Below are 21,309 nucleotides of genomic sequence, written 5' to 3' on the forward strand. Positions count from 1 at the left end.
GCTACAAAATGCAATACTACCTATCTCTTCAATAAACGTTCAGACTTCATAAGCAGCAGCCTCACATACTCTCACGCATGAACTTAGACCTCACAGGATGCACTCCCTCCCCAAAAAATCCCTTGATTAAAGGGGGGCATTTACAAATAGGTTCAGAAGAAGTCACCTGTATAGATCTACTCCAGGATTTGCCCATCCCAAGGTAGGTGAAATTAATGTAACAGTACCATTCTAGTATGAATGAAAAATAGCATTTATAAACTCTGTTTTGTAAGCATGCAAGCATGCCACAACACACTGCCTGCGCTACTAGAAGTTTTATATTGGATAACATGGCAACATGTTACCTTCAATTGAAAGCAAAGCTTTAAAAAACTGGAAGACTTGGGGAGGGGAGTGAATTAAAATACAATCCTTATTACATTCTGGGTTTTGTTTATGAAACTTAAATAGTTTTCAGGATCTACAAGTCAAAATTCTAGTCTTGCTGCCCTTGGCAAACAGAAGCAGCTGGATTTTGAAAGGAAAACTTAAAATATTTACCAAATATGACATGCTTAAGTAACAAGTTTACGATCTTTTTTATTTCCATAGCCTTGCACTGACTGCAATACTATTAGCTGTTGCACTGAAGAAACATTTGAAGATGACCTTCAAGGACTTGGTTCCAAATTAAGCCGTCACGAACCCTGAGAGCAAGGGAGTTCACTGGTTAAGATGGCACTCTCCATCATTAATTATTTCAAAGCCAAAAAAATAAAGCTGAGCTAAAAAGTCCCTGCTATAATAGTAACTGTCTTTTTTTAGGTATCTGAACAGACAGATATTGGCAAAGAAAGACTTTTAAGATTTATTTTACAATGTCTAGTTCAGGACTTTTTTTTCCCAGAATGAGCTGATTTCCATCATGCAAAGCAAGCAAACATACTTTTCTTTCCTCCTAAAGTTGAGCCAGAGCCCTGAACCCTTCTTATAGCAATCAAAGATTTTTCAAATGCAAATTTAACATTACAGATGTTGACTTCAATTTCAGTACTTCTCTCCTCCCCCCTCCTAAAACCAGGAGAACGTACCTGCCACCCAGGCTAGCAATCCTAGTTTGGGCTACAAGGCTTGAGATGCACCACAAGTTCTTCACTGTCTTCATCCACAGCTCACAGGACAGTTGTGACAAAAAACTATTTCTCAGGTCTCCTCCTCCAACCACCCAGAACTACTTTTTTTTTTTTTTTTTTAAATGAGAAGGAGAAACAGCAACATAGAGGTAAAACTATCTCTGCTTATGGAGCGCCCTGGCTTTCCGCCGAGGAGCCTGGATTCCCACCCACCGTTCCTTACCTTGGTGATTCAGGGAGATGCGGTTAGATGGTTCTTGGAAACCTGGTTCCACCAGATCCCGCCGACCATGAGCCGAAGTCTGATCTACATTGTCCTAAAAACAGAAGAGCAGGAATTCTTAGCAAAAAAAGGCATTCTGTACTCCCTATAAGCTACACTGCACAGAGCCAAACCACTGATACAAAAAGAAAAATCCCTGTCATACCTCTGAAAGGAGAAACCAATGTCAGGAGTGAGGGGGGGACTACAGGGAGACACTAGATTAACACATTAATACAGGTGGCACGAATCCAGAAGCAATAACTATGCTGTAGGCTCATCTGTACATCAGTTTTGCATTTCAAACTGGGAAACAGTGATATAAATGCACATCTTGGTTTAACAAAAGTTTCTTCTTGCATCAAGTTATGTGGAGGCTTGGGGCTTTGTTTTCTTTAATTCCAAGTCTGTGGCTTAGGGGTTTGTAACTAATTAACTGGACTGAAACAGATTCAGTAGTGAACTACCAAACCTCAAGAGGAATCAGAAGTTCAGTTTAGATAAACATCCATAGCTCTGGATGCCAACCTGTATTTTTTTTTTTTTTCCTTCATACTAGAACTCTCACAAGATCAGGTTTCAAGAAGTTTTAACAGAGACTGAATTTGGCTAAGTCTAAAATACCACTGTTTCTCACAGAACTTGCCAAAAAAGACGACTAGGAGAAAGCAGGAAAATGAAAATATAATAAGAAAAGCAAGATAAGTCACACTGAGTTTTAGAAGTATAAGAAGGAAATTTAGAGCAGGTACACAGTTTTACAAAGTTGGCATACCTTTGCATATACCGGAAAAACAAAAGCAAGTGCATGCAGTTGACTACATTAATATATCACTGCCCATAAACCTTGTAGCAGTGATATACGTGACTGTATACATGTTCCTGCCCAAAGTGTGGGATAAATACACAACAGCATGATCCGCATTTATGTCGAAAACATAGGAACCACCTTCACAGCAAATGACGTTGTAATTAATGGCAGAGCAATAACACGCACGCAGTGAGTAGCAATTCAACTGTGTGCAACCGTGAGCTCTCAGCCCAACATTTCCAGCTACAGAATATAAGCCAATGCTCAAAACCATAATGGATGTAGTGTTTGGGTGTAAGAACTGTATATAGTTACACAGGATATGAAATAAATTATATTATCTCTTATTCAGAGAGACTGTCTCAAACAGCAGATAACTTGAGCTTTGATTCAAATACTCCAGCACCACTCTTGAGTGCCTTCACCATCAGGGATCAATTCAGGAGCCCACAGGCGTTTAGAAGACAAGAACTGCCAACAGTGGTATGACCAAGGGAGGTTTTTACAAGTAAACAATATATGATAAGATACATATGGCATCCATCTATCTATGCCAGATACAACTGAGACCACTCAGCCTTCTGCCTCCATACTGGCCACTTCCCCTTACAGCTCTTTACACCCTTGCCACTGCTTTTTGTGACACTGGCTGTTGTTTCATGAGCCACATCTAGCTAATCTCACACAAGTTTTTTAGTTGCTTCTTAAGAATCAAGAAAAAAAAAAAATCAGACCTCCTGTCAGCATGACTGTACTTGTTTTTACTTTCTTGAAACATGGCAACATTTGTTAGCTCTTCCACTGGAGCTAACTGAATACGTGTTAGGAACAAGCGACTCATAAGCTCCTGTCTCTGTCAAATCTCTTGGAACCGCATCCTAACATTATTACCACTTTTGGAGCACTAGTCGTTTTCACTGGATGTATCTCATTTTCCCTGGGATACCACACAGCCAGCGCTGACCTGGCCCACAACATCTCAGTTTTAAATTCAGGCAGGAAATTTGGGACTTGCAGCACGAGAAGGCCACTGCAGGAAGCAGAAAGCACATACAAAATTAAGAGTCTGCTCCCCAGAAAGTTTAGCATAATTCTTTCAAAGGCTCCAAGGACACCAGGGGGGAGGAGATGTTTATCTAGGAAAAGTTTCAGTCAAAACTTAAAGCTGAAGTCAATTGCTCTTCAGTTATTTCAAACCTAGTACAAAGGCTGAGAGGTGAACATCACAGGCATGAAGAAGAAAGCAGAAGAACATCCTTCCTCCTAATGCAGAGCTTTCCTCGTGCGTTTCCCCCCATGCAATTCCAAATCACGTATTTTTATCGTGCAGGTAAAACCCTGCTGACGCAGTTTAGCAGCGTCAGTTCCACTTCCCGGGAACAAGTCCTGACATCCAACGTGTGGATGCAGTTGCGTATTGCCTTTCGGCTGGCAAGAGCAACAGGGCATCCCAACAGTAATGAAAGGTGGAACACAAAAACCACTTATAAGCTATTTGTTACACACCTAAATGTGTTTTCAGTTGTCCCGAGACATAGAAGTCCCTAGTGGAAGGCAAGATTTGTGCAGTACTATGCAGTAACAGAGGATGAGATGTGGCCAAAATGCATCTCTCTACCTTTGGGTTTCCCACAGCAGTAACATGTGAACGCTTAACTGAGAAGACCTTATTTCAGGCTTACAAGCTGGCTGCAAGCCCATAACTTTTCAATTAAAGCAGATTTTTTTTTTTTAACTAGCAATTGCCAATAATTTACAGGAATAAGATTCATCCTCTCTGGAATCACCTTACAGCTGTACAGAAGATGCTGAGAACCACAGGCCTCATTCACAAAGCTTAAGCCAAGGTCATGGTAAGATATACCGAAGTTTTTAGCAGCAGAGGTTTCAATGACAAATGATTGCCGGTGCTGCTCTCACAAAGCTGCTGCCCCTGCCTGTTTCTTCAGGTGCAAACCCCTGCCCAGAAAGTCTGCAGACTTCTCCTGCGGCTTGAGCAAGGCATGGAACCAAAGGCTTTCTCCAGGTGCTGAGGGCCAGCAGAACCCAGGTGCTAAAGTAAAGCAACAGCCATGCATAAACAAAACCACACCTGTTAAAGCAATGCAGGCAGCAGAGGAGAAAAGGTAAGGGCGGTGCGATTTAAAGAGCTCGGGGTAGTTTCACATGACCCCTCCAGAATCTGTTTGTGTCCGTTGTGCACAAACAGTGGCACTTGGCCAGCTGCAGCAGAGATCAGACAGACACTGGAACAAGGTTAAAAGAAGAAAGGGGGAAAAAAAAAAAAAGTTATATAATTGCTCCGTGCCAGCGGCCTCGCTGTCGCGCTGCGGCTCAGGGCCGTGGCCGATGCCCTCAGCAAGGTGGGCAGCTGCTTTGGTCCATCAGGACCCCCCCGCCGCCGCTGAAACCGGGCTCCCGGTAAGTCATGTGTTTGCTCCGCATTTCAATCCCCAGCTTTCCCTCCTCTTCCAATAAATGCTCTCAATATGAAATTAAAGCATGTTACTTAACTTACTGTACCATCCAGCTATTATAGTATTTTTAGAAGCTAGCTGAGCATTAGCCCTCGCTGACTTGTTTGCATGTACTATTTTCTCTGTCAGCCAGCGTCTGCGACCAAGGATGATTTAATCGAGTGACTAGCAAGAGTGCTAGAAGGATCTGAAGCAGTGTTAATTTTTTACAGTCCGTTAAAGCATTTGCATTTCATATAGCCAAACACACCATCATTACAGGTTAGATTTCAGTGTCCTTTTGCAAACCTGCATTGCATGACGCAAAGTGCAACACGCTTGCATCGCATTAAGAGCCAAAGTCCACTCATAGACAGCATTATCTCTACATATCAGTAACCAGGACAATCTGGATTTATTTTTCAATCTATAACCAAGCCTTTCAAGTTGCACTCCTTCAACTATGACATACAATGTTTGCTGCTGTTTGTGCTAGCATGATAAGCATTTCAGTTATCAAAGAAAACATTAAACCTGGTGCTCTAATCAGAGAATCAGACAGCCATATACTACAGCAGCTCTGCTGTCTGCACGTGCTCTTTAATCACTTCTTCAGCTCCAAGTGCTACAGTTCCCACCTGCAGTTTAGCTCAGAAGAGTATTTATCAGTAGGAGACAGCATTAGGCTGACCAGCATGTTGCTCCCACTCTACTCCTGCTGCTTCTCTCACCCTGGTCCCTTCAGCGAAGGTTATCCAGTCAGTCATTTAGGATAATCTTACAAGTAAATAGGGCTTAGAGGAGGGAGGAAGCAGATCCAAAAGTACAAATAATAAAGTTGCATCTATACTTCCCTTCTTTCTTTCTTTGCAAACAAAGAGACCTGCCATGAGCAGAGACAGAGTAGCCTTCTCTAGGGGTCTGGAAATCCCCTTCTACTGAAGGCTTCAACTTTTTCCAACTTCAGCACTTGCTGGAAGTTTACGAGATGAAGGAAGGCTACAAGTGGCAGCACAGCTTCTCGGAAGCTCCTGGGAGCACGGCCAGACCGAGGACGTCCAGACCACCAAGACGACAGTCCCTGGTTTTGGATTTACTGTAGCTGTCTGCAAACCCACACAGCCATGCCCCTGAACAAAAGGTTCAATTGAGCAAGAGTCACGCGTACTCATGCCAGCAGTCCCACAGCGACAAATTAAGATCATGACATACTTCTGATGTTTGTACACCGTCCAGCACAACAGAAAGTCAAGTCAGACGTGCCGATGGGCCCCGCTGCGGTTTAGGAGACTATCGAGGCAGATACGCCTCAGGTTGCACAGAGGCACTCCTGCCCTGCCAGGAGCTCGCTGCCTACCTGCTGGTGCTACTTTATCACACCAAGGGAGGTGTCCAAAAACTAGCCGAGCATGAAGAGAAAATTAGCTAAGTCATTACTTGAGCCACCTTAGCTTTACTCTGGTCAGGCAACTCGTGTAAAGCAAAATGAAGTACCTGCTGCCAGCGCAGACCGAGGAAACTATCGCGAAGTGTTCACCTGTAAGTGGTTTCCAAAAAAAGCAATTATTAAAATTCACTGACGAGGTGTCCACCAGGGGCTGTGAAAGAGTGGACACAGCTCCACGCTCCAGAAGCAGGAAGTAAATACGTTGAGAAATTACACACTCTCTTTGTAGCTGCAACTTGTTGCTCTCAGACAAAGGACACAGAGGTAGATGAACATTTCTTTATCTGACCCAGTACTGCCATTCTTAACATGCTTCTGGAGTTTCCTTAGGCAATAAACAGATTAGGCAGCATTTCTTCTGAGGGCTGCTTCATATGATCCTTCACTTCCCAAACAAAAGACTATTTGCATTTATGTAAAGTAACCTTCTGCATTGTTTTCTAAGCTATGCTGCTTCTTTATACCATCATTTTGCAGCTTTGGTTTACTTAAAGCATCAAATGTACAAGGAGGAGAACAGACTCAATTATGGTAAGCGTCAAGTAGGCAGCTATTAATTTAAGTAAACTTTCCTATAGCTTACTGGTACCCACAGCCATCCACAGAATTTCTGTTCTGTCACTCAATTTTACTCCTAGCCCTGTGAAGGCAAACACATAGGCTATTGCAGGAGGAAATCCACCTGACAGATCCAGACCAATGTTCAAGCTCTAATCCAAACTTCACAGTCTTGATCAATTAGTAATGCATATGACACTCCTTTCTTAAACGATTTAAGTCACTGGCCGCCTTAGTGGCTAAATACAGCAGCACAGTCCCCTACCAGATAGCTGTTTGGTACAATGCATTTTCAGCCTGCTAACACCCCAGAGCTTGATGAAATTTGTCCCAAGTACAGTCATGAGGGAAGAGCACATCTCTTGGGTTTGTCCAAAGTCCCTGCTTTGCAAATGATTTCAAGTTTACTCAAACACAGTTCATATTTTTTTATTGTCTTCCAGAGCTCCAATCACATCTTCCCTGGGCCAGCACTTAACATGTCACAGAAATAAAGAAAAAACAGGCTTTGCACACCAGGCAAAAAACTTTAAAGCGCATTCTCAGACAACCCACATATTACATAATTAAAGACCTGTAACTAGGTTTCCTGCCTCTTAACTATAGTCATTTGACTAGGTAAGAGCCAAGTGAAAGGCTCAGTAAGTCAACAGAGTAACCGTGAACCTAGAATTTTAGCATTCCCACTGCTAAGAGAGCTTGTACAAACAAGGGCTTAAAATAAAGCCACTTAGCTTTGTCAAAAGTCGGTCTCTCTCTCCTGAAGTAGCAAAGCCACTAACTGCAGGAATCCTCCTGATTTTACAGTACTGGCTATCAAGACCGAGAGCGATAACCCTAGAGACCAGGAACAAACAAACCCAGCTTGGGATTACGGGAGTAGCAGAGGCAGCAGCAGGTTCCTCCCAACACACCGCAGTACGTGTGATCCTCAGTGCTGCAAATCACCAAAACCATGCGATAACCTGACAGGGCGCACAGACCCACTGCTATCCACGCATTCATGCAATCCTCAGCAGACTTACCAGCCCGCCACACAACAGCCACAAGAAACACAACATACCAGGAATTAGCAAAGAAAGAAGGAAAATGAGAGAGACGGACAGACAAGACAGACCTGCGTCCGTGGTCTATGTCTCTGCAGCAGCAGGGAATTTGTTAAATGAATCACAGGAATTATATTACATCCCATGATGCAGGGGAAGGCAGAAAGGCTTGCCAGTTTGACCTTGGCGGAGGAACTTCTCTCCCGACCCCCGTCTGGGTTTCAGTAACCCACTGACCAGAAAGTCCTTCAATTCAGCAAAAAACTGGGGGTTTGGACCCTGTTGTCAACACCAAAACCCCATAGCGTGTACCCCAAGTCAGTGAAGTGTTTCTTCTCCTACACCAAGGGAAAAAAAAAAAGCTTTCTTAAATACATGGACTGATATGGTTATACAATATACTGCTATAGCTGAGCCGGAAAGTTGTTTTTCTGAAGGTGTTTCACCTTCATTTTAAGGAGTATTGCCAGTTATGTGATTGTCATTATCTGTACTGCAACTGCACTCTATTGCAATACTGTACTGCAATTGCAGGGCAGTATTGTTTCATGCCAAAACCTGCAATTAGCTACTAGCCAGCTTCTTTCTTTCAAAAAAAGTGGCTCTTTGGCCCCTCAGGAAATAAATAAATCTAATCTGGCAACAGCTGGACCATGATTAGCAACCTCCAACAGTATCTGGTAGCAGCAGTTTATTCATAAAAGGCTTTTCTCCAGTAAGGCAGGAGTGAGCATACCATGCTAGCTGACAGCTTCAGCAATACACTTTACAGCACGCATACACGCTAGCATTACAGATTGAGCTTCTCTAGGCTGGTCTGAGCAAAATTGGCATTAGCAGGGTTTTCAACACTACTGAAACCAGAATTTGGCAAGAACTACGTCAAATTAAATTTCTCTCACTAGATCCAGTCCTCTCTTAGAAACTAACCGCTTCTGCAAGAATTTAGCTGTCTCCCAGTACTCTGCACAGAGAAAATGGATAGTGTATTGCACAGTGTGCACTTTTTGGACCAGACTGCCATTTATTATGGTAGAAGAAAATTCAATGCATCATGGTTGCTGTCTTTTAATCAGCTAGCAAGGAGGGAATCCAACTGACAGGCTTAGAAATACTAAAAGCTTTGTTCTATTTTTAATGAGACTAAAACCACCGTGGCTGTTAGAGACAGTTTACATAGTTTACAGCTAAAATCAAGACTTGAAATACAGAAAAAACCCAAACGCACAAGGTTCTTGGTGAAAACAATCACTTCTTAGAGCTGTCTTCAGCTAGAAAGCACTTACTTTCTGATGAAAAATGAAGCAGTTACTTTCTGATCAAGTAACTTTTGCTTCTTTTTTTAAAACATAAACTAGGTTCCTTTTCATTTCTAACAAAACACCACTGAATAAATGAAGTTTATATTAGCAAATTCTTCACAGTAGAAAATTACACGCTTATATGGAAATTCTGTTTCTTCTGCTGGTGCCCATAGATCCTGATAATGTATCTTTAGCTTGTACTTAATTGTAAGTTAGCCTTACCTCCAAAGCAAGTCACTCTCACTGGCAAGGGACTGCCACTGACAAAGCTACCAAAACCCTTATTTACTGCATGTTCCAAGCTCTTTGGTTTTGGTCAATACTGACTGAATCAATAAAGTCCCTGAAAAATCTGTTTTCTATGAGAGAGAATTGTATTTACCAATAGGAATTAAACAGAAAAAAATTATTTTCTTACCCTGAGAAAGTATAAAGTAAACTAAAGTAATATGTCATATTCCTCTTCTTTTAAAGAGGCTTTTCAGTGAGATTTTGCATCATTCTCTTATCAAAGAGCTGATACTTAATAGATTACACTACTTAAATTGAGTTAAAAGCACAGCAAGGCTCTAATGAACTTAGCAATCCATAGGTGTTAACTACCATACTAGATGGTGCTCACACAATCTAAGGGAGTAACGCAACCCATAATGATGTGTTGTCGCTCATAAAACCTTTATCCTATTCTAGAATCCTTACCAGGGTCACTTTCTACGTTTTGTCCAGGTTTCTGAAGTGCATAGTCAGACTATATTCCTTCCTCACCAGAAAGATGAAAAGAAATATAATGGGAATATTTTTACCCAGGTGCAATGGAAAATTTCAGCATTTCACGCACCTGCTAACACACCTGTCCATTCTGAGAAAGCGCCTTCAAAATTTTCTTTTAGCTTGCACTAGAAAAATAAAAAGTCTTCACACGTTCTTCGTGCTCTTTGGGGGGAAGTCGTAACACGCAGAAAGCAGGTACAGGATATTTGATCCTTTTCAACCCACTGCCCTCCCCACGCTCAGACCTGTGAAATACAAGGTAGCTCGTCTGTTCTACTTGGCATCCGATATACCAGAGCTCCAGTTATAGCAGAGCTGCTGGCCAGCTGCTTCCAAGAGCACTGGCTTTGGGAGTCAGGTTTTGACAGCACCCCTGCACCAAGCGGACGGGAGACATTCTGCAAACCGCCTTGGACAGTCTGTCCCAGGGCAGGCTGATGGCGCCCGCGTTCACCCTGGCAGGCTCGGCGCTTGAAAGGATGACCTGGTGGGCTCTGGGACCCGGCACTGCTGCAACACCTTTGTGTGTCTCAGGCCAGGGGAGGGAGGAGGGAACACAGGATGCGACCCAGGCTGCAGGAACCTCTATTTCCATACAAGCACATTCTCTTTAAGAATAGATATTCAAGTCTCTACACTTTGGGAAGCAGCAACCACAGGCAGAAAACCTAAATTACATTCAAGTCTATGCACCCTTACAGCTATGCAGCCCTGAAAACTCAAGACTGATGAAACTCTAACAAAGGAATGAAAGCAGCATGGAACACAGAGCAAAGGAATTTATCCCATCTGAATGTGGGTCTGCTTTCTTAAAGGCAATAGTGCTATGCCCTTTTGTCTTCTTGATGGTTCAGGTTCAAACTGAGGGTCTGAACGCCGATAGGCGAAGATGATTCTTCACAGCCCTTGACAGAGCTGATAAAATGACAAACCTTCTGTGGGGCAAGAGCCACTGTGCTCACACAGACCATTAAAATTCAGCAGACGCCAGCAAGCAAAGTAACTCTTAGATTGCTAATGAAATTGTTCTTCAGGTCTTCAAACTGAAAATCTGATTAATTTCAAGTGTCGTGTTGAACAACTTCATACAAGACTACTTTTCTATCCTTACTTGCTTCAACTATCAGCGATACGGACCTTATCTCTCCACTTTCTAGCCAACTTGCTCAATTGCTGCAATTTAGGGTGTGCTTGATACCCCTCCCCTCCTTCCCTGAAGAGCGATCCTTGGCACTAGATAAGTAATTAACTACGTCTAGAAATGGCTATCCCGTCTGATCAAACCTATGATCCTAAATATTAATGACCACACACCTTCCTGCTTAGGTGAAGGACCGCTTACCTCTTACATGGTGCAATCTGCCCCAGAACTAATTACCCAACTCAGACAAGGATAGTTGTAGTTCAGGTGACTTGCCTTCAGCTAGATACAGAACTAACTCTATTTACACATCTCCAGAACAGCAAGCCTTACCAAAAAGAAGATATTTAAGAATCTCAGACATGGGGCAAAGATTTATACACCTCAGTTGACAGCTCCATAACCTATTAAAAAAAAACCACAGAAATCACAGACACATGTCTAAAGAACAGCAATCATGCCTTTTCATGATTAACAACCCAGCAACAGATCTTGTATTGGAACAGACCACTGTGCTCTCCCCTAACCAAACGGCAGGGTTCCACACTCTCAGAGCAAATCAGTAACGTAATTTATGTGAAGAAAATGATGGTGTAAGAAATAGTCTACAATATACGGGTACTTAAAAAAAAAAAAGTTCTTCTGTACTACTTACATTGCAGTAATAGGTTACTTTGCAAGCCCTCGGAAAAAAAACAAACACCAACTATTATCAATAAACCAAGATGCCCACATTTCTGCATTTCTTTCTTTAATCATGTTTGAATCTCATTTGACCTTCAGTTTTAAGAAAGTCACATCACTACACCTTTCACACTGATGTTCCAAAGTTTTCCTTAAAAAAAAAAAATTTTAAAAAAATTGTCAACAGTGATGCTCTATTAGACTTCATAGAGTCACTGTCCCCAAGTGTTAGCACCGGTTGGATAATATTTCTAATACAAACTATGCTGCAGTGCTGCTTACGTACAAATTGTCAATTCACAACAGTTGGAAAGAAAACACAACAAAAATTAAGCTAAGACTAACAACAGGGGTTGTCCTGGATATTTCAGTGTGCCGGTGTCTTATCCCCATTTCTCAAAATGAAAGAAACTTACAGTATTTTCTACATTTTCAGAGTTCTTATCAGAATACAAAAAAGAAGTAACTAGTTTGACTATACTAAAATCCAAGCAGCTCAAAGGTACTTTGTAGCCTGAGAACTTCTCTCAATGCTCTGGATACTTTACCTATCTCTGTCTGATTTTAAAAAATCTAGGTACAATATAAAATGTGCTTAATTGCTAGCTACATTTGTTCCAGTATTAATATATATGGTTTTATATATATCTCTCTCTAAATGTGGTGGCTGCCATGTTTTCCCCTCCTTGAGGAAAGTGAGCTAAACTAATTGCAGGTAGCTCTACCAGTTATCCTGCATCAAGAAGATGGCTTTATCAGAAAATCTTTATTGACTTAACATTCTCTAAAGGAAGAAAATTTGCAAAAGCTCAGCAATTTGCATTTAAATAGTAACAGGTTACATGTGAAGTTGCAAGCTGTCCCAGGAAAACCCAATTACAAAGTGTAAATCTTTAGTTTTTGCACAAACTGGCGCTTGGAAAAAAACCTGCTTGCTAAAAGCAAGCATGTCAACCACCTCTTCGTGCTTGGAAGGTTTTCGTTTTGGTTTGTTTTATAACTAGTTGTTCACAGCGTGTGTTGAGTGACCGCTTCATTTTGTACAGCTTCTCCCTACTTTTTGCCAACACCTACTGGACACATCCAACAGAGTTACCCACAGCACATCAGAGCAGACACTGCAATGCTTCAACGTGGTTAGTAACAGCAGCTACTTTAATGCTGCACAAATCCTCTGAATACTGGGCTACATTAATGCCTCAACAGATCAAGGAGTTTTCATAACTATCAGTATGCTAAGAGAGGAAAGGTCTGTTGTGCCAAAAATTGCCAAGGTAGCACATGAAACAAAACAAGCAAACCACCCCAAACAAGACCTGCCCGGGTACGGGGTCTCCAAACAGGGAGAGATTTCAATAGAGATTGCAAAGCTGGTCAGCCAGAAGAAAAGTTCAAGAAATCCCACAGTTATAATACTGCCCTATGCACAATATTTGATCGTGCTGGCTTTAGCAATGCTGAAATGCTACAGCTACTAACGACAAGAACGTTTCTGACAATGGATTTCTACTGTTCACTCCGAGGAAGATAGGATGCAATCAGATGAACTGCTGTTCAGTCTTAAAGCAGCTTTAAAACACCTTTCTTCTTTTGTCTTCCTTGAAACCACTGCTGAAGATGGGGGGTGGGGGGGAATGTGATTTATTTACTTTGCAGTTCAAGGGGCTTGCACATGAGCAGCTACCGTGCTTCAGCTGAGATGGTGATTAACTCCAGGCTTCAGGGTGGTAACTTTTACCGCACAATCAGTATTTATTATACTGCTTCCTCCAGTTTTGAGCTATTCTTTCTAACCCAAAAATGCAGATCTGTGGAATAGAGCTAGTGGAAAAGATTCCTGCCGAGATTAAAGTCAAACCAGAGATCAAATAAAAAACTGAATCATGCGATGAAGAAGAAAGGAGAAAAACTTTGAACTAGGCTTCAGAAGCAAGCTGTGGGTGAGAGGAACAAGACACCTTCTGGATACAGTTGAACTGAAGACCATTACATCTAGCTAACACAAGAAAATTAACTGTGGCAAATTACCTGGAGTTCATTAGCACACCACCACAATACTGACAGCATGTGTGTAATCTTGCATCCTAGTAACACATGTTCCAGAAGACACTAGTGGGACAGTTGATGAGAAGTTTCTGGTCTTGTGGGTTTGGGTTTATTTTAATCTCCAGGGCAAGTCACGCTTGAAAAGATATGGTGTCAGAAAACTATTTTTCCAACCTGCTCTCATCCAGCATAGCAGTTATGGTTTGCGACTAAACCATCCAGCCAATTCATATTCAACAGCCAGCAGTTTGTCATAATTTTGAGGACGTAAAGGACTCCAGAAAAAAACACATCGCAAGAGATGCCTTTTTCAGAACATCTCTGGCACACTTAGTTAACCGTTTGCTCATGTCAGAAAAAAAAAAAACCAAAAAACCCACCATATTTCGTACAGAAGTTTCATCGGCACGCATGTAGGAAGGCATTCTTCCCAAACCTGCAACACACTGCCTTACACTTCTGTATGGTCAGAAGTAGAGAAATGGGCACTCTGAAGTCTTAATTTGCCTTCACCTTCGAGAACAGGCTCTACAAGTGCCTCCAGCTATAAAAGGCTTAAGGTGACCTCCTCCAATATTGACACTAATATTTGGTTTGAAAAATTCTGAATCTGTCATGAATTTGCAGGAAAAAATCTCACATAAATTGAGTGTGCGTGTGTGGGTGGGTAAACGTGCTGTAAGTTGCTTTAATAAATGGGTAATCTGCTACATTCAGGAGACTAGCTGAAGTGATCTAACAAGTACAAATAACACGAGACACTGAAGAATGTCTATGTAACATACAATCCTAGAGTTACCTGCTTCAGAAATCTTTCCAACAGGCCACGACAAGTGGTCAAGGCGGTGCGACCACAGCAACCGCTCCTGCCTTGCCAAGGGGTTCTGCTTCCCTGCTGGTGCGGGAAGGACAAGCCCAAGAGAGGGGCTCTGGAAGAAGAAGGATACGCAGCGGGGGAACGGGGTAAAAGCACGCGGAAGGACTGTGCAGGACTAAAGGGCTTCGCTCAACTGGGTGGCAGAAGACCCAGAGCCCATAGAGGCCAATGAGGAAAGAGAGCCCACGGAGGTGGACCAGCCACAGGTACAGTCACTGCCTCCTGGCATCATCGTTGCCAAGACGTCCTCCAGAAAGAGGCAGTGACCTCCTTCCAGGAGGGCCAAAATGTCTTCTCCCAAGTTCCCCCAGGCACGACTCTCCATCGGCCCGCAGACAACCACTCAAGGAAATCCTGGGCAGCTCAGGGCTCTGCCAGAGGGGTGGAAGAGCCAGAAAACCCACAGGTAGGAAAGGGAGATGTTGGCCTTGCCAGGGTGGGCACAGTCCCTTTACAACCAACAAAACAGTTCGTCCATTTCAAGCTTGTGTCAGCCCTTACTTCCCGGCCCACCACTGCCTCTTTGTGCACTGGGCATGGACGGCGGCATCTCTTCTGCAATGGGCCCCCAGTGGAGAGGAAAGGGCAACATCTGGCCAGGACTCCAGTGCCTCATGCCTATCCCCAGCAGAAGACTTGGAGCCAGGGGCACTTGTGACCAAAGGACAGCAGCACCAGTCAGACCCGAGGGTGGACGTTCACAAGGCACTTAGCGAGGGGGAGCTTCTCCACGCTGCCCCAGGGATGGTTCTGGGGAAGATATAGCTGGCAGTAGGTCTCCTCAGAGAAGGGAGCATGGGAAACAGCCCACCGGGATGTAAACCTTGGGAGAGAGAGTGAACACCAGGGAAGACAGGAGGAGGAGGAGGGTACCATGACAGGAGACTGAGTACAACAGCTTGGCTGGGAAGCCGCGAAGGACAGAAGTGGGCCAGGAGACACCTGAGCTCCTGGCTAGCACCACTAGGTTCTCCTTGGTTTCTGTCACACTGGCAAGTCCCTCGTTTTCCACATCAATGCTTGTTTCCAAAAGAGGCACCCATCATCGTGGAGAAGATGAAAGCTCAGAGTACCTGTCTTGCCTAGGCCAAACAAATCCATTTTTGCAGCCAAGTGCATGGGATGGGGAGAAACTGGAGATCAGCTAAATCACATTTCTGACCCACTCACAAGCAAACAGTGCAGTTCCAGCTGGATGCTACAAAGATTTCTGGAGTGGGTTGAAGATAACTTCACATCACAAGTCATCAGTGAGCCAACCGGGGAAGCACTCTGCTTGACCGACAAGCTAGCAAAGTCAACTCAAACAAAGAAGAACCAGCTGGGGAGGTAGAGGTTGATGGCAGCCTGATGCCATGCTGAGACGAAGGTAACAAGAGTAAGCAAAGGGAGCAAGACTACTAGCAGAATTACAGTCCTGGACTGTGGGAAAGCAGATTTTGGGCTTCCTCAAGGATCTGCTTGTCAGGTTGCCATAGGAGACTGCTCTGAAGGACCATGAGGCCCAGGACAACAAGCTGATCTCCCAGGACAGCCTCCTCAAAGCTCAAAAATGCTCCATTTTGTCATACAGAAAGTCACAGGGGAACAGCAGAAAGCCAGGGTGAATGGACAGGCAACTCCTGCCTCAGCTCAAATGCTGAAATGCCAAGAAGGTCAAAACAGGAAGCGGTTACACGGAAAGAATACGGAGATACTGCCCAAGCAGAAGAACTGGAGCAAGCAAAGGATGCCAAGAAAAAATAAGGAATGCTTATGCTTCTACAGGTAAGCAAGGGCAAAAGGATGGCTAATATTAGTCTACTTAGTGCTCAGTTGTGCACGGGACCCAGCAGCTAAGGACACAAGAGATCAATGATTTCTTCACCTCATTTTTCCTAGTAAAGCTTGTCCTCGCACCTCCCAGTGCTTTGAGCATAGTGTTGGCATCTGGGAGACTGAACCATTACTCACAGCAAAGGAAGGCTACAGATCACACAAGCTAACTGGACCAACTCCCTGGGACCAGATGGGACTCGTTAGAAGGTGCTAAGGAAGCTGGCCAATACCACTGCGAGGCTACTCCCTCTTAATCTTCAAAAAGTCAGTCACTAATCAGAGGAAAATCCTGATGACTGCAGAGGCAAAAATCACATTTATCTTCAAAATGGGCAAGGATGACGATACGAGGAACCAGAAGCTGGTCAGCCTTGCCCAGTTTCTGGCAAGATTATGGAGCGAGTCCTCCTGAAGTCATCGCCAGGCACACGAAGGATAAAAAGACAACTGGTAAATCTATGCTGGCTGTTCCAAAGAACAAGTCATACCTGAAATTTCAGCTCACAATTTTATACTGTTTATATTAAAGGTCTTATCTCTCAAGAAACCAAAACAGATCATGGATCATTGTGCTGCCTTTTGACTTCCTCATACCGTTGCACATGCTAGGTTCTTCAAAGATATAGTTACAATTTTACAATATTGGACAATCTTATGGGATTTTAGAATATCTAATTATTTTCATTAGAAAAGTAGGCACCTCATTCATAGTCCCCACAGCCCAAAGCAACCTCCCTCAGATATAGCTGAAGGCTGTGGAAAAGTTAACTGCTAACTTGAGAAGGACCTACTGCAGCAGCATAAAATTCATCAAAAATACTTCTTTGCCTCCACTGAAGTATCAGTTTTACAAAAACCCACGTGAGCTGAAATAATGGTCTGTCACTCTCCTACACTAATAGCTTCAGGAACTTCTTCAAGAAAGGTGCCAACACCACTTTGTCAGAAACCCCCTCCTGAACTGTGCAGAAGTATTCAGTATTCTGGGGAACTTGCCAGCATGACAGTATTTACTGTATGACTAATATGCATTAATGAAGCACAAATGGACAACTATTTACTTGTGCTAATAACTAAAGCGCTTTATTAGAGCTAAGGCCTCTAGCATGAAGGATTGCCAGGTTCCCCCACTTGCCAAAATTATGTCAAAAAATGGAGCCAGTGTGTAAGACATCAAGAGCTACAGCCAGTGTGTAGCAGAGTCTTAAGTCATTGTTTAACATTCAGCTTGCAAAGGACAAGCATGCTCCAAAACCACTGGCTGTTTCCGAAGGCTTGTCTTTTCATTGTAGAGGCTAGAATTTCAAATATGCACACTGGTTTTAGCAGTACGCAAGCCAAAGCTATCTTAAAATAGCAGTAAAGCCTGAAAGCTTTGCTGGGCATTTGTGTTCTACCTTTGATTGCTTGTTGTTCTTTCAAAACCAGAAAGAAAAACACTGTATCTTAATGCCTCGATTAAAATATCAATACTATCTAGCATAAAAGGCCATTAATACCAATAATCTGGCCTTTTCTACATGAAGGATTCCTGAAAGCTAATCAATTTGGTAAAATTCCATCCTGAAAAAGCAAAGCCAATACTTCAAGAACAAAGTCCTTGTTCTATGCCGCGCTCTCCATCCCGCATCTCCATGAAGGGAACGTACCTGCGATGCTAGGAATGCAAGACACACCTGAAAAGTAGCAGAGTTTGGTGGGAACCTAGGGAGGACTTCTGAAAGAGTATTTCAGACTGCATTGTATTAGAAACTGAACGAAAAATTTGTAGAGGATGCAAAGGAAGCAGGTGAAGATCCTTTTCAGTCATAGCTAGTGCTAGGTGGACTCGATGTATTTATCCCTAGCTTTACAAACTAAGTGGCACATCCACCACCGAAGTCATAGTGAACTTAGGCTATCTGTTCTTGTTTGAATCAGCAGCTTCAGTTCAGGACTCAGCCACAGCATTACAACTAGATGGTCTGCAAGTGTAGAAACAAAATGATCCCTGCCATGAGACATCACATTAACAATGAAGTTTGGAAACTGTACCCACCATTTCTTTTTAGAAACAGAAAAATTCTCCTCTGAGTTGATCACACTTAAACAGCTTCATGCAGAATCACAGGATTTTGGTTGTGGGGTTGTTTTGGGGGGTTTCTTTTCCCCTCCTTTTTTAACTTAAAAAAAGAAGAAATCATAAGTGCTTATAAAATACTGTCCTTCCTTTGATCACAGTCTCCCTTTAGACTGTGTAAGGCAAGAAAATCTGTTGGGCATAACTTTCAGCAAAGTCTGTATCTAGATATATTTCTTGGAAATACTTAAGTATAAGACAGCATTATATCACTGGTCTTTTCCAAGGATAGAAAAGGACTGTCTGAGCCAACTGGCATGGACAGCAACACTAAGAATTATCCGAGCCACAGCACTTTCTTGAAAAGTGACAGCTCCAAATGCACAGCAATCTTATCTTCCTCTTAAAAAACAAAATAATCTTCTCCAGTGGTTATTATTTACTCATATGTAGAGCACAGAACATCTGTAGGAGGAAGGTTCATTAACACCCCCCCCAACCTATCACTAATGTAATTCCAGTTGACTATAACCAAGCCAATTTAAAAAAAAAACACAAAAACCCCGACTTCCATTCTCCTACGTTTCAAGTTTCTATTCTCTTATATTTACACAGACATTTGAAGTATGAAGCTGTCTTAGGACTGGTACATCAACTTCTCTCTTCTGTTAAGTGAGAGCTGTTACTAACATGAAAACACTCGTACTGGTAGTTCTCCAAAATAACCAGTTGGTAAACAGCTTGTTAAATATTTACTCATTTGGAAAAGATCCCATTCATAAGAAAAAAATATACAGGATTTCATTTGGTGCTATAGTCTGCTAAGTTGATTGTTACCATTACTTCAGAATGGTCTCATGAAGTTTTGTGAGAAAACACCAGAAGACGGCCTGTTTTTATCAACGTGGGTGTTTTTACAATCTGGAAGCGGCATCTTCAAAGTTGCATGCAAGTGAGAACCTAAAGAGGTCCACTGCTTTTGATTTTCACAGGATCACTGAATGATCGAGGTTGGAAGGGACCTCTGGAGGTCACCCGGTCCACCCCCCCGCTCAAGCACAGCCACCCGGAGCCGGTTGCCCAGGGCCACGTCCAGACGCCGTTGGAGAATCTCCAAGGACGGAGATTCCACCACCTCTCCGGGCAACCCGTGCCGGCGCTCCGCCACCCCTCGCGGTGAAAGCGTGTTGCCTGATGTTCGGAGGGAACCTCCTGCGTTCCAGTTTGTGCCCATTGCCTCTGGTCCTGCCGCTGGGCACCACTGAAAAGAGCCTGGCTCCGTCCTCTTTGCACCCTCCTCTCAGGTACTTATGTACATTCGCAAGATGCCCCCTCAGCCTTCTCTTAAGTAAAAAAGTAGTGAAGTGTAGATCTAAACATGTATGAAAACTAGAACTAAATCAAGGGACAAATTTAAGAGAATGCTTGTATGTAATAATGACATTAACAACATTAAAAGATAGGTTCAGTCTACTGTTCAAGCATGAGCATGAAACCATTAACAGGAAGATGCAAAATTAAGCTGCTTTACTTGTAATTTCTCCACTTGATTTGCACCACCTACATTGTTTCCTCACCACTGTTATTAGGAACGTAAGTAGTAAAGGGTATGATTGACCATGAGAGTGCTTTGAGTCCTTTTTTTTGGTGGGTTGAAAAATCTTACATAATTGAGAAATGTGGACCTAGCCACTTGAAATTTCTTGCTCACATTCACCTTCAAAAAACACTTCATGTTTTGCCAACCAACTTCTGTGTGGATTAGAATACAAAAGTGGAAGTGCAAACAGTTAAGTACAGACTTTCATTTGGAATTGTAGAAAGGTAAACTGGTACAGCAAAAAAAGTAATTGATGGGTATTTCTTGTAAGAAGGGAAACCGTGATCAATTGTATAAAAGCTTAGTGCGAGATACAAATTTCTTTGACGTTATTTTGCTTCATATACAATATCCTGATGACACTCAATAGCTGGGGCAAGTGCACTTCCAATGGCCTCTTTAAGAGGTAAGCACCACACTTTTATTTCAATGTTTGTGAAAACAACTGCTTGTGACAATTTTTTAAACAGATTTATTTCCAAGAAAAATAGACAGAGGCTAGAAACCCAGCTCCAGTTGCTTTTCCACAAAGACTACCAAGCAGCATCAGCTCTATCTGTAAAAAACATTTGCGGGCTGCACTCAGGGAGACAGATTTCATAACTTTATATTGGAGGCAACATGTCTTGAAAAAACATTCACTAATGTTCTCACTGCTTTGTACTTTATGTCTGCTGCAGTCCGTCAACCCTCTACACCACATACATGTAAACTGTTAAGAGCATCATCAACAAAATCTCTGTTGACTGACACCATATTTCACAAATCTGATGACTTTCTGCATTGACAGTAGCAACATTTCAGCTTCATTTCTTCATACAATATGTAGAAGAATGACGCAATGCAATAACGCCTCTGGCATTCTTTTACTCAGCTATGCCCAAGGACTTTAAAAGCTTGCTTGTGCACTCTGGTCCTTCCATATTGCCCCGTTAGCAGGAGGAACGCAGATTCCGGGCCAAATTCTATACAAGCAGCATCCTTGTACATTTAAGCTTAATGAGAATAAATTAAGCTGCCGTCTATTTTGAATCTTAAAAATCATGTATTGGGTTTGCATGGCAAGCTTTTGGTAGCAGAGGGACTACAGGGGTGGTTTCTCTGAGAAGCTGCTAGAAGTTTACCCCATATCTGACAGAGCCAACGCCAGCTGGCTCCGGGGCGGACCTGCTGCTGGCCAAGGCCAAGCCCATCAGCAACAGTGATAGCACCTCTGGAATAACGTATTTAAGGAGGAGGAAAAAAGTTTCTGTGCAACAGCAGCTGGAAGAAAGGAGTGAGAACATGTGAGAGAAACAGCCCTGCAGACCCCCA

The 21,309-nt window shown here is 42.8% G+C and overlaps 1 protein-coding gene and 1 long non-coding RNA gene across 3 annotated transcripts in view; one reads left to right on the forward strand and one right to left on the reverse strand.

Annotated features, from left to right (window-relative positions):
- The window catches only part of GRB10 (growth factor receptor bound protein 10), a 149,432-nt gene that overhangs the window by 86,234 nt on the left and 41,889 nt on the right, over positions 1-21,309 (reverse strand). For both annotated transcript variants that reach the window (XM_052786984.1, XM_052786985.1), the window contains exon 3: positions 1,339-1,432. In XM_052786984.1, coding sequence (XP_052642944.1) covers positions 1,339-1,432 — 94 coding nt within the window. The remainder of the gene's footprint in view (positions 1-1,338; positions 1,433-21,309) is intronic.
- On the forward strand, positions 19,221-20,013 carry LOC128141814 (uncharacterized). The gene is made up of 2 exons (XR_008235182.1): positions 19,221-19,299; positions 19,388-20,013. It is a non-coding gene; the product is annotated as an uncharacterized LOC128141814 (long non-coding RNA).

This window comes from Harpia harpyja, chromosome 5 (genome assembly GCF_026419915.1).
Source record: "Harpia harpyja isolate bHarHar1 chromosome 5, bHarHar1 primary haplotype, whole genome shotgun sequence".
Lineage (NCBI taxonomy): Eukaryota > Metazoa > Chordata > Aves > Accipitriformes > Accipitridae > Harpia > Harpia harpyja.